The 13,218-nt window shown below is 40.4% G+C and overlaps 4 protein-coding genes across 50 annotated transcripts in view; 2 read left to right on the top strand and 2 right to left on the bottom strand.

Moving 5' to 3' along the window:
• The window catches only part of LOC127531769 (zinc finger protein OZF-like), a 180,895-nt gene that overhangs the window by 66,415 nt on the left and 101,262 nt on the right, over positions 1–13,218 (top strand). The gene's annotated exons all lie outside the window — the stretch shown is intronic.
• LOC127531760 (zinc finger protein OZF-like) overlaps positions 1–13,218 on the bottom strand; it is a 188,509-nt gene that overhangs the window by 93,866 nt on the left and 81,425 nt on the right. For 11 of the 35 annotated variants that reach the window (XR_007938845.1, XR_007938844.1, XM_051941706.1 and 8 more), the window contains 2 exons: positions 12,928–13,029; positions 8,930–10,549 (listed from right to left, as the gene is read on the bottom strand). The exons of 7 other annotated variants lie outside the window; for them this stretch is intronic. Coding sequence is in view for 22 of the 28 variants with exons in the window: in XM_051941706.1 (XP_051797666.1) it covers positions 8,930–10,549; positions 12,928–12,945 (1,638 nt within the window). In the remaining 6 variants the exon portion in view is untranslated. Of the gene's footprint in view, positions 1–8,326; positions 8,563–8,929; positions 10,550–12,927; positions 13,030–13,218 lie in introns of all 35 variants that reach the window. 17 more of the 35 variants (XM_051941693.1, XM_051941700.1, XM_051941697.1 and 14 more) reach the window with 6 other exon arrangements.
• LOC110972652 (zinc finger protein OZF-like) overlaps positions 1–13,218 on the bottom strand; it is a 124,784-nt gene that overhangs the window by 52,047 nt on the left and 59,519 nt on the right. The window lies entirely within an intron of this gene.
• Positions 1–13,218, top strand: part of LOC127531771 (zinc finger protein OZF-like) — a 102,800-nt gene that overhangs the window by 66,072 nt on the left and 23,510 nt on the right. For both annotated transcript variants that reach the window (XM_051941773.1, XM_051941774.1), the window contains exons 3-4: positions 239–1,438; positions 2,337–4,096. In XM_051941773.1, coding sequence (XP_051797733.1) covers positions 239–1,438; positions 2,337–2,585 — 1,449 coding nt within the window. In that variant the 3' untranslated portion in view covers positions 2,586–4,096. The remainder of the gene's footprint in view (positions 1–238; positions 1,439–2,336; positions 4,097–13,218) is intronic.

The raw sequence follows: 13,218 nt of genomic DNA, 5'->3' as shown, positions 1-13,218 counted from the left end.
AAACTACCGTGCAGAAAGCTGAAAACTGTCGGCCTGTGAAAATAGTTTTGTTGACATTGTGAGTGTGCTGTTGACACATTTCTAGGTTTCTAATGACAAAGCTGCTAGCATGTCTGCAGATTCTTGATCTTGTTTCAGCCTCATGTCCAACTACATGGAATTGAGACTTTTAGATTAAATGTTTTCATGATTGCTCTTCCATCACTGCCTCTGTTTTTATCTTTGTCTTTTGCTACAGAAATGTAAACACAGCAATGGAGTGAAATGTCGGACCTCTGAGGAGGATAAGGATGGTTCGGCAACAACAGCAAAAAGAGATGAATCCCTCAGTTGTGAGCAATGTGGCAAGACTTTTATCACAGCAGCAAAGCTAAGAATTCACAAATGTATTCACACTGTGGGCAAACCATTCAGCTGTGATCAGTGTGGAAAGGCTTTTACTCAGAGAAGTACGTTAAGAAGTCATCAACTCATTCACAGTGGAGTTAAACCATTCAGCTGTGACCAGTGTGGAAAGGCTTTTACTGACAAGAGTACGTTAAGAAGTCATCAACTCATTCACAGTGGAGTTAAACCATTCAGCTGTGATCAGTGTGGAAAGGCTTTTACTCAGAAAGGCGCATTAAGACTTCATAGACTCATTCACAGTGGAGTTAAACCATTCAGCTGTGATCAGTGTGGAAAGGCTTTTACTCAGAAGGGCACATTCAGACGTCATAGACTCATTCACAGTGGAGTTAAACCATTCGGCTGTGATCAGTGTGGAAAGGCTTTTACTCACAAGAGTACTCTAGCAAGTCATCAACTCATTCACAGTGGAGCGAAATTGTTCGGCTGTGATCAGTGTGGAAAGGCTTTTCCTCTGAAGAGTGCATTAAGACGTCATCAACTCATTCACAGTGGAGTTAAACCATTCAGCTGTGATCAGTGTGGAAAGGCTTTTACTCGGAAGAGTCAGTTGAAAAGTCATCAACTCATTCACAGTGGAGTTAAACCATTCAACTGTGATCAGTGTGTGAAAACCTTTACTCAACATGAACAGTTGTTGATCCATCAATGCCCCCATTCTGGTAGAAAGCCGTACCACTGTGACTCCTGTGAAAAAACTTTCAAGCACCAACAGAGCTTAAAATGTCACCAACGCATCCACACTGGACATGATGTGTATGCATGTGATCACTGTGGCGAACCGTTTGCACGGTACTCAGAGTTAAAAGCTCATGAAGTGACCCACACTGGGGTTAAACCATACATTTGTGACCAGTGTGGGAAACACTACAGCTACATTACATGCCTCAAAGTTCACCAACGTGTCCACACTGGGGAGAGACCATACAGATGTGACAAGTGTAAGAAGTCTTTTACAACTTTGGGTTCCCTGAAACGACATCGGCAGATCCACACCAGAAAGAAAGCATTCAATCAGTGTCACAGTGAGGTATGTAAAGACTGGTCTCAGTCACAGTGTAAACACAATTATGTATTGGATAATTTTGGCTATTGCTGCAAAATTGTTTCAAAACTGTTTTGAACAACTGTGGTCAGTTGAATTCTGTTAACACATTATCAGCTATCGTTCAGTCTAACCTGTATTCGTTTTGACCATAGACTGTATATATAGTGGACGTAGCATCTGGCTCCAGAATTGAAGCCAACCTGGAAGTGTCAAAAACTTGCAATATCACGCCGTCTGCTAGGGTTGGCTCCAAAAAGCTTTTTCTCCATAGACCCCAATTCATTTTTGGAAAAAATAAAATTTGATAGACTAATTTTCTACAGCTCAGGATTTTTTTCCCGTTAGTTTTCATGGTCAGAATGAGAGATTAGGTGGCCGATCTTAAAATAAATCAATACTGAATTTTAAATAAATCGTTAAAGTAGGCGGAGCCAGGGGGCGTGGCTATACTTGATAGACAGCAACAGAAGCCTCTGTGGTAAAATGTGGGCGGGATAAGAGAGTCATCAGCCAATCCTGCCCCTAGTTGCTCTCCGGTCCAGTCTGTTTGATGAGGCTTTTTACGTCACTGGCTCCAAAAAATCCAAAACTGCGACCAGGAAGTAGCAAAATCCGGGCTTCATTTTCTCGGCGTTGAAACCAACGGGTGACGTCACGGTTAGTTTACGCCTGGTTTTGACAGTAATCTGGTCCAGGTTAATCTGGAGATGTAGGTTGGATTAGGAATTCTGACATAATCAGACAACTGAATGTTAAATTCCAACAGGTGAAAGTGTCTTCAGATGTCATTTGGGGTGCTCTCTATCTCAGGCAAGGCATCAGTTCTTCAATGCTGCAGGAAACACTGACGTTCTCTGTGTTTGTGTGTTTGTTTTCCAAGCAGAACGGAACAAATGGACTAAACTCTCAGACTTGTCAGCACTCAACCAGTGGTGAACAGTGCTGCTTTGACCAATCTGGACCAACGTCCAACCAACAAGGAACCCTACAACGACACCAGCGTATGCACACTGGACACAGACTGAACCCCTGCCAAGAAGATTTCTCCATGCAGGGTTCAGTAAAAGTTCATGAAGTCCTCCACAAACTTAAAGTCCTTGAGATCCGGCTTCACAGAATTCAGGTCTAACTTCTTGTTTAGTGACTTCGTTGCTTCGTTGCAAAATCTGTAAAGAGTAAAGCTGTCGTTAACAGATGTGACTGGTAAATTAATTAAATCATTCAAAGTGGTTACTCAGTTAAATGAATTATCAGTGGTAGAGGAATAGACGTCTGGAAGGAGGCAGTGAGCAGCAGGGAGAATTTCCTTGATTCCCAGTTTAATCGTTCCTCAGATCCCTCTGGGCTGCAGGAACCCGTTAGATGCAGAGCTGGTTCAGTGATTCTCTGATGATTAATCATAATTGATTTAGGAGATTACTGGCCTTAGGGTGTCTATCTATCTGTCTATCCACCTATCTGTCTGTCATGTGTGAGTTGAAATATACAAACATGAAGTGTTCTATGAAAAGTCCAATCTTTGAAAGCTGACATGTAGTTTAGAATCATTTCTTTGTAAATTAGCTGCATCCAGTCATTACCATGACATTGGCATCATGGAACCATGACCACATATATGTGTCTGGAGATAGTGGCATTTTTATAACGGCACATTTTCATGCTTTGACAGATACAGTGAGGGAAAAAAGTTTTCAGACACCCTGAAATATTTGTTGAAAAGTCTTTTTTTGTGTGTTTCTAAGTGTGTTGCTGCATCAGACAGACACAAATACAAATGATATTTTTTTGTTTGTTGTTTACAAGAAAAACTAACAAACTAAATTCTTCCAAATTTCTCATTTTATGGAACCAGTCAATTTTCTGTTTTTAATGTCTTTTTTAAGGATGTTTAGTTTCATGATTGTACTAAAATAAATGACTCTTGAAGACCTCAAAGTGATTCTTAATGCAGTATTTCACAAATGTATGGGATGCCCAAAACCTTTTTTCCACTGCCGTATTTAACAGCAATCTGATGTGCTGATGTTAGTAAGACAAACAAGTGAAGGTTTCAGGCTTTTATCTAGAATTGTTCTTGAGATATTCATCTTCAAACAGCCTCAAATTTCAATGTGACAAAATCAAAACAAGTGAAACTGGGTCTACAGTCCACTGACAAACCTAAAAAGTCATCAACTCATTCACAGTGGAGTTAAACCATTCAACTGTGATCAGTGTGTGAAAACCTTTACTCAGCATGAATAGTTGTTGATCCATCAATGCCCCCATTCTGGTAGAAAGCGGTACCGCTGTGACTCCTGTGAAAAAACTTTCAAGCACCAACAGAGCCTAACATGTCACCAACGCATCCACACTTGACATGATGTTTACGTATGTGATTACTGTGGCGAACCATTTGTACAGTACTCACAGTTAAAAGCTCATGAAGTGACCCACACTCAGGTTAAACCATACATTTGTGACCAGTGTGGGAAACGCTACAGCTACATTGCATACCTCAAAGTTCACCAATGTGTCCACACTGGGGAGAGACCATACAGATGTGACGAGTGTAAGAAGGCTTTTGAAGCTTTGGGTTCCCTGAAACGACGCCAGCAGTTCCACACCAGAAAGAAAGCATTCAATCAGTGTCACAGTGAGGTATGTAAAGACTGGTCTCAGCCACAGTGTAAACACAATTATGTATTGGATAATTTTGGATATTGCTGCAAAATTGTTTCAACACTGTTTTGAACAACTGTGGTCAGTTGAATTCTGTTAACACATTATCAGCTATCGTTCAGTCTAACCCAGGGATCGGCAACCCGCGGCTCCGGAGACGCTTGTGGCTCTTTCATCCCTCTGTTGCGGCTCCCTGTAGCTTTGGAAAATAATCAGCAGGCTATTTAATTAAAATGTCTTTTACTTTGTTAGTTTTTAAAATGTAATTCTAAATTTTAACATTATTGTGATCTTGTAACATCAAAATAAAACATCTTAATTTTTTGTCTGTCAAAATATGCGTTCCAGCCGTCAATCTCCGACACTCGCCAGCCTGCATGTATTAATTTGGAGTAGTGTTGATCTTTGGATCCCAGTGTTTGCTCGACATTCATTCAGCAGCAGCGGACCACCATTCCTAAATCCTAGCCGTCGCTCCTTCAAATTTCTTTATTTTTCTTATTGTCGCAAATACACCACCGCCGCACAGCTCCACCTTCACAGCAGAGTCCTGCACAAGTATGTTTCATTTATATTTATCTGTCTACTACATTTACAGATTACTGCAAACTCAAAGTTCCCATTCTTATGACTGATTCTTGGGATCTCAGACGATCACCACATCCTGATTTTCACTCTCAACATTTGACTGGAAAAAGATGCAAACACCACATTTGGCTCCTGGAAGAATCACAACTTTCATCTTTGAAGAGGAACAAGTTTACAAGGAATCATTTAGAAGGATTTGACAAAGAAACACATTTAATCCATGAATGTGAAAAGATGTTTGTGAGGGACAGAGTCATGGAGAGACTCAACTATCTGTTCAACACTGTTTCTCTACCAGGAGGAGACTCTGGAGACGAGACTCAGCACAGAGACACTGAGGAACCAGGACTGGACCAGAAGAACCCAAATCCAGGATTGAGAAGTTGAGTGAATGTGGTGTTGAAGGTGTGGAGGTGGATCAGAGAGTCAGAGGAGACTCTGTAGAAGGACAGAGTTCCAGCAGGAACGTCCACATAAACTGAAACTCTGTGAGAGACTGAGGAGGAACTGATGGATGTTTTACTGTGATTGTGCCAGACAGAGCAAGCATCACTATGAGCAACCCTGTCTCCCCAAAATTACGTTCTCAGACAACTAAAATGCATTTTCAATTACATTGCAACAAAAACGTAATTGGTACAGCGGTACGTTGATCTGTAGTGTACTCAAAATGCATTTGTTCCTTGTTAAATGAATGCTGCAGTCACATGTTTGTGGATACAGCGCGGTGGTGTCATGTCTTCTGTCAAGTACCACAAAAAAGAAGGGAAAATAAATCTTCCCTTTGCAATTTCATCGGGACGAAGTCCTCAGTGTGTTTTAATAATAATTCTCCTGCGCGGTGTTTTATTCTGACAGTGACATGGATCTGTTTCCTTCCCTGGGGTGGCTCTGCTAGCGTTTTTTACTTGACTAAATATACTGAATAATAAGTTTGACATGAAAGGAGAAAACTGGAATGAGTGTTGATTCAGTCTCCCTCGTAGTTTTCCCCTAGCTGTCATGTCATTCATACTTTAACACTGCCATGGGCCAGATTGGCCTTTTGGAATAGCCTCGTGGAGACTTCATTCCAGCTCCACGGCAGCGGTTTGGATTTCTGATTTACTTTGTATGTTGCTTACCGGAACACTTTCATTTAGGACCGGAAGTGCGCGCTTCACTCCGCTTTCGTCGTTCTGTAACCAATCAGAGCGCGGCTAAATATGAAAGCTGTGCTGCAGCGACCAGACAGAACAGCGACACCAAGTGTGTCTGCATTGAAATTACATGTTCCTTCTTGAAAACCAGGCAGAAAGGTTCACTGTGCCACATGTATTCAACCTTTTCAAAACACTTTTTGTAATATGTTTTAGATGCAGTTTGCAGATGTTTCTGAAGATGTGTAGTGAATTCTCCTTGTCAATACATTGAATATATACTTGAAAACATCCCATAAACAGTCTTCTGGTACAGAAACCATCATTCTGAAGGAATTATTTGGTAAATGATAGACTTTATACTTTATCAGCAGCAATACTTTCTTTCAACACAAAATCAGTAGCAAAGAAAATAAAAACTGGATTTTGAACAGTATGCTTTATTGCAAAATAACAAAATTCATGAACAGCAGGTTTCAGGCGTGGTCATCACTGTGAACGAGGTCCTCCTTTTCCTCTTCCTCCTCCTCCTTCTCCTCCAGTGTGATCCATCAAGACTTTCCTGTCTATAAAAGCATTAAATATTATCATGGTTTGTATCCATGTTTTCAGTCCTTTTATGTGCTGGCAGCAACAGAATGTTTGACAATAGGCAAATCTGTATTGTAGAATTTCCAACAATAATAAGGAATGCCGAGGTAAATATTATAGTAACTGCATTAATGCAATAAATAAAAATGATCTTTCATCTTGTGTGCAGTCAAGCGTTGGATACACACACACACATTTAAATTGGCTGGAAGAAGCGTCTCCTATTAACCGAAGCATTTATTGACGATTCTCCACAAGAAAAACAGATTCTCAGCTGAGGATCTTTATCTGATGTACGTGCAAACCTGATGAGCTTTATGTCACTAAAGCCACTGAACAAAACTGTGAAGATACAGTTTCTCACACTGTTTGCATTGTGTTGTCATAGAAACCCAACGTGTATTTAGTTGATGATGCAGAAATCACATAAATTTTTTTTTTTTTATGTTTGGTCCTGATTTGGTGTCAAAAATCTACTGGTATATATTACCAAGAATATTTAATCAATGACATTAATTTCACCTTGATTTGACCGATAACTAAAGTGATTGCTCAGAAATGTTCATGTCTTCTTGTTATTATAGTAGTTTAAAGCTCTTTTATTCAGACAGAAAATGAATAGATCTTGATTACCTTGATAGTTTCAGTGAAAACGTTTAAGATCTGTCTATTCTTTTTATGTGTGAACAACAGAACTCAAAACGACTGAACAACAGTGACTTCCTGCATTATCAGACCGCCCCTGGAGAGTCTGTCCGCTTCGGGGAAGGTCATCGGTGCTCTGTGTGGTGTATCGACGCTGGAGACGGTAAATGGTGGTGATGTTGACATTAAAGTGACGGGCAATGTCTCGGACAGACTCTCCAGCTTGCAGACATCCGATGGCTTGGTTCCTCTCAATGTGGTTTAAGCGTGGCATAGTTAAACAGCAAGTGAAATGCCTATGATCTTGAATGAAATTTATACCCACTGAAGGTGTCGATAAATCGTGCATATTCAATTGCACGTGCAAAGTGTGAATCATGTCCACATCATCAATGCACTGGTGCATTACGACGATTCGTTTTCCGTTTTCACACCAACCTTACAAAACGCAACAGAAAATGTTAAGAACACACCATGCACCAAAAAGTACCAAATGCATTTTTGTTTTGGGAAACCAAATTTAATTTTTCATCGGGTAAAAGAAACTTGCGTTTCTTTTGCGTGTGAATATATATTTCAGTAAAACTTCCAATATTTTCTTTAAGAACATTCACATAAAAATCAACCAAAATCCAGTGAATTTCGCTGGATTTTGGTTGATTTTTTTGTTGAGTCTGTATTTTACCTTTTCTTTATTTCCACCAAAAAATGTTCAAAGATTTATCAAAAATGTTGAAAACGTGGACATCAGAAGTTTCACTGTGAAATTTTTTTTTTCCCCCCCACATTTTCAAACTTTAAATTTTGAAAAAAAAGTTTTGAAAAATGTCACTATCTCCAGACACATACATCCCCTGTCAAAAGTTTTAGGACACTCTCATTCAAATCAGTTATTACCTGTCCTGAAACCTTTGACCAGGGGTGTATGGTCCCATGATGCCAATGTCATGGTAATGACTGGATGCAGCTAATTTACAAAGAAATGATTCCAAACTACATGTCAGCTTTCAAAGATTGGACTTTTCATAGAACACTTCGTGTTTTTATATTTCAACTCACACATAATCAGAGAGTAGTTGATCTACTTGTTCAATATTACAGATTCTTCATCATTGTCCTATGATAGATAGATAGATGGATAGATAGGAATGGTTTAATTAATTTACCAGTCACGTCTGTTAACGACAGCTTTACTCTTTACAGATTTTGCAACGAAGCAACGAAGTCACTAAACAAGAAGTTAGACCTGAATTCTGTGAAGCCGGATCTCAAGGACTTTAAGTTTGTGGAGGACTTCATGAACTTTTACTGAACCCTGCATGGAGAAATCTTCTTGGCAGGGGTTCAGTCTGTGTCCAGTGTGCATACGCTGGTGTCATTGTAGGGTTCCTTGTACGTTGGTCCAGACTGGTCAAAGCAGCACTGTTCACCACTGGCAGGGTGCTGACAAGTCTGAGAGTTTTGTCCATCTGTTCCGTTCTGCTTGGAAAACAAACACACAAACACAGAGAACGTCAATGTTTCCTGCAGCATTGAAGAACTGATGCCTTGCCTGAGATAGAGAGCACCCCAAATGACATCTGAAGACACTTTTACCTGTTGGAATTTAACATTCAGTTGTCTGATTACGTCAGAATTCCTAATCTAACCTACATCCCCAGATTAACTTGGACCAGATTTCTGTGTCAAAACGAATACAGGCTAGACTGAACGATAGCTGATAATGTGTTAACAGAATTCAACTGACCACAGTTGTTCAAAACAGTTTTGAAACAATTTTGCAGCAATAGCCAAAATTATCCAATACATAATTGTGTTCACACTGTGACTGAGACCAGTCTTTACATACCTCACTGTGACACTGATTGAATGCTTTCTTTCTGGTGTGGATCTGCTGGTGTTGTTTCAGGGAATACAAAGTTGTAAAAGTCTTCTTACACTCGTCACATCTGTATGGTCTCTCCCCAGTATGGACACGTTGGTGAATTTTAAGGTATGTAGTGGAGCTGTAGCGTTTCCCACACTGGTCACAAACATATGGTTTAACCCCAGTGTGGGTCACTTCATGAGCTTTTAACTGTGAGTACCGTACAAATGGTTCGCCACACTGATCACATGCATACACATCATGTCCAGTGTGGATGCGTTGGTGACGTTTTAAGCTCTGCTGGTCGTTGAAAGCTTTTTCACAGTAGTCACAGTGGTACCGCTTTCTACCAGAATGGGGGCATTGATGGATCAACAGCTGTTCATGTTGAGTAAAGGTTTTCACACACTGATCACAGTTGAATGGTTTAACTCTACTGTGAATTAGTTGATGACTTCTTAATGAACTCTTCCAAGTAAAAGCCTTTCCACACTGATCACAGTGAAATGGTTTAACTCCACTGTGAATGAGTTGATGACTTCTTAATGAACTCTTGTGAGGAAAAGCTTTTCCACACTGATCACAGCTGAATGGTTTAACTCCACTGTGAATGAGTTGATGACTTCTTAACGTACTCTTGTCAGTAAAAGCATTTCCACACCGATCACAGCTGAATGGTTTAACTCCACTGTGCATTAGTTGATGTCTTTTTAACCTACTCTTCTGAGTAAAAGCCTTCTCACACTGATCACAGCTTAACAATTTCACTCCACTGTGAATGAGTTGATGATTTGCTAGACTACTCTTCTGAGTAAAAGCCTTTCCACACTGATCACAGTTGAATGGTTTAATTCCACTGTGCATTAGTTGATGGATTTTTAATTGACTCTTGTGAGTAATAGCCTTTCCACACTGATCACAGTTGAATGGTTTAACTTCACTGTGAATGAGTTGATGATTTCTTAACGTACTCTTGTGAGTAAAAGCCTTTCCACACTGATCACAGTCGAACAATTTCACTCCATTGTGAATGAGTTGATGATTTCTTAACGTACTCTTGTGAGTAAAAGCCCTTCCACACTGATCACAGCCGAATGGTTTCACTCCACTGTGGATGACTTCATGATTTGCTAGATGACTCTTGTGAGTAAAAGCCTTTCCACACTGATCACAGCCGAACAATTTCACTCCACTGTGAGTGAGTTGATGGCTTGTTAGATTACTCTTCTGAGTAAAAGCCTTTCCACACTGATCACAGCTGAATGGTTTCACTCCACTGTGCATGAGTTGATGACTTTTTAAGTGACTCTTCTGAGTAAAAGCCTTTCCACACTGATTACAGCTGAATGGTTTAACTCCACTGTGAATGAGTTGATGGCTTTTTAACAGAGTCTTGGTAGTAAAAGCCTTTCCACACTGATCACAGCTGAATGATTTGTCCACAGTGTGAATACGTTTGTGAATTCTTAGCTTTGTTGCTGTGATAAAAGTCTTGCCACATTGCTCACAGCCAAGTGATTCATCTTTTTTTGCTGTTGTTGCTGAACCATCCTTATCCTCGTCAGAGGTCCGACATCTCACTCCATTGCTGCGTTTACATTTCTGTAGCAAAAGACAAAGATAAAAACAGAGGCGGTGATGGAAGAGCAATCATGAAATTAAAGCTGCAAGCAGCGTTGGTCGGGTCCTCGCATACGAGTGGCCCGGCTGGTCAGACTGGTCAACGCGGTTCCACCAGGTGCTGCTAAAACTGAGAGTGTAAATTTTCAGCAAGATTGGACCACATACAGGTTAATTACACAGCAGTTCATGGTGAGAAATCCAAAATGGCCACCAGGTGTCACATGGATGCGATTAGGGCTGGACTCTGATGACACTTGTAAAATTTAAAGCAGATTGGACCATGCAGAGGCTACTTACACAACACTTTCTATTTGATGGGGAGACATCCAAAATGGCCACCAGTTGTCACATGGATGTGATGAGGGCCGGACTCTGATAAGACTTGTAAAATTTCAAGCAGCTTGGACCACATACAGGCTGGTTAGACAGCACTTCCTGTTTCGTGGCGAGGCATTAAAAATGGCCACCAGGTGGCACAATTACTGTCAGTGTATATCGGCCTATGTATGTGACTGTGAATGGACTCTGATGACACTTGTAAAATTTGAGACAGATTGGAGCATGTACAGGCTAGTTAGAGAGCACTTCCTGTTTTGTGGTGAGGCATTCAAAATGGCCGCCAGGTGGCGCTATGACTCAGAGTTTATATTGACCTATGGATGTGATTGGGGTCAGACTCTGATCACACATGTAAAGTTTCAAGCAGTTTGGAGAATGTACAGACTAGTTAGACAGCACTTCCTGTTTTGTGGCGAGGCATTCAAAATGGCCGCATTCCATGGGTCGCCATTTCCATGCCCTCAGGCTTTTGCTGAGCATTTTGATAACTTTTGATCACCCATGACTGGAGCACATCCTGACCAAATTTCCGCTCTCTCGGTGGTAGTGTGTTTGAGTTTATAGCTTTTGAAAATGTCCAAAAATGAAAACTTTGTCAAAAATATGAATATATTGAAAATGGCCACTTTCCATTGGTCGCCATGGCCAGACCGTCAGACTGTTGCGGACCATTTTGATAACTTTTGATCACCCATGACTGGTGTACATCCGGACCAAATTTCAGCTCTGTAGGGGTTACACTATTTGAGTTAATAATTTTTGAAAATGTCCAAAAATGACAAAATATGAATCATATTTCAAAATGGCCGCATTCCGTGGGTCGCCATTTCCACGGCCTCACACTTTTGATCACCCATGACTGGAGTACATCCAGGCCAAATTTCAGCTCTCTTGGCATTACGCTGTTTGAGTTTATAGATTTTGAAAACTGTCCAAAAATGACACAAAATTGTACAAAATATGATTCATAATTCAAAATGGCCAACTGCCTGTTGGATTATGGGTAATGGTCCAAGAGGCTTTTTGTGTGTCTTGACGAGATAGATATGCGTACCAAATTTCGTGGCTCTAAGTGAAGGGTCTGAATTTTCTTAATTTTCTAGGGGGCGCTGTTGAGCCATTTAGGCACGCACACGTGCCATTCCCTAAAAATATCAAATTTTTCCCAGGTCCTGATGGGTGTGGTGATTTCGATGCATTTTCATATATGTTTAGGGGGTCAAAAAGGCCAATTTCGAGGCCGACAAACAATAATAAATAAACCCGTAGGGTTTCAATAAGATCCTCGGCACTGTCAGTGCTCGGATCCTGATTAGTAGAATAGAATAGCATCATGCAAAATATCACATGGAAACAAGTCAGTGTCCTTGGGTGGAATGTATACAAGTATTGTTATGATGTGACTGAACTCCCTTGGAACATAGTATGGCTGAAGTCCATAGTCAAGTCCAAGATTGAGAAGAAAGCAACAAAAATTCTCGAAAAAAAAAATCTTTCATTCTTCTGGCATTTAAAGATAATTTTGGTCATCTTAACCGACATAAAACAGGAGAAGCATTGCCAGATTTAATGTCAGATCGTGTAAATTAAAAAAAGGGTTATGTGTCGTTTATACAGTGTAAGTAAACTTCTGGGTTCAACTGTCTGAATTTCTTGAGAAGGAAAAGGCTGGTAAACTCACAATGCTCTAAAGTATTATTCTCTACCAAAGAAAATGCTGCTCTTTACCTTCCTGAACAACTTGCTTGAAAAACAAGACTTTTCTTCCGTTACTTATCTTCATCACCATGTAAGACATTTTCAGAAAGTATGATCAGCAGCTAGTTCAGCCTCAAACAAAAAACAAGCAGCTTCCTAGCAGTCCACCATTATATCCTCAGTACAGCTGCTTCTGCAGAGCTACATCTCTCCAGCCAACGTCACCTGGCTTTGGTCGGCCCATCTAACCAACTGGAGCAACTTTAGACATTTGAAAGAACAAATGAATGAGAATAATGTTACAGTGGTATGTTTCTCACTTTTTGTGAAGAATCCATGTTTCCTCCGTTGTTGAGCTCAGACTAAATGTCTGCCAACATTCCTCTGCTCCTCCGTCAGACTCTCCTCCTCCTGCCAATCACCTGTCACATCAAACACATCTTCATTAGGATACCACTCTATACACAAGTGTCAGAGTGTCCCATATGTTCATCAGCCAACACAGAGGACACATTTCAACTCAATACTTCACTTTTAGCTCTTTTCACTTTCACCTAAAACTGATACAAATGAACTTAAACTGTTAAAAATAAGGAACACAGACAGAAAAC

This window comes from Acanthochromis polyacanthus, chromosome 22, assembly GCF_021347895.1.
Source record: "Acanthochromis polyacanthus isolate Apoly-LR-REF ecotype Palm Island chromosome 22, KAUST_Apoly_ChrSc, whole genome shotgun sequence".
In the NCBI taxonomy this organism is placed as follows: domain Eukaryota; kingdom Metazoa; phylum Chordata; class Actinopteri; family Pomacentridae; genus Acanthochromis; species Acanthochromis polyacanthus.
Note: the sequence above shows the minus strand (reverse complement) of the source record. Positions and strands in the feature narration are given on the sequence as shown.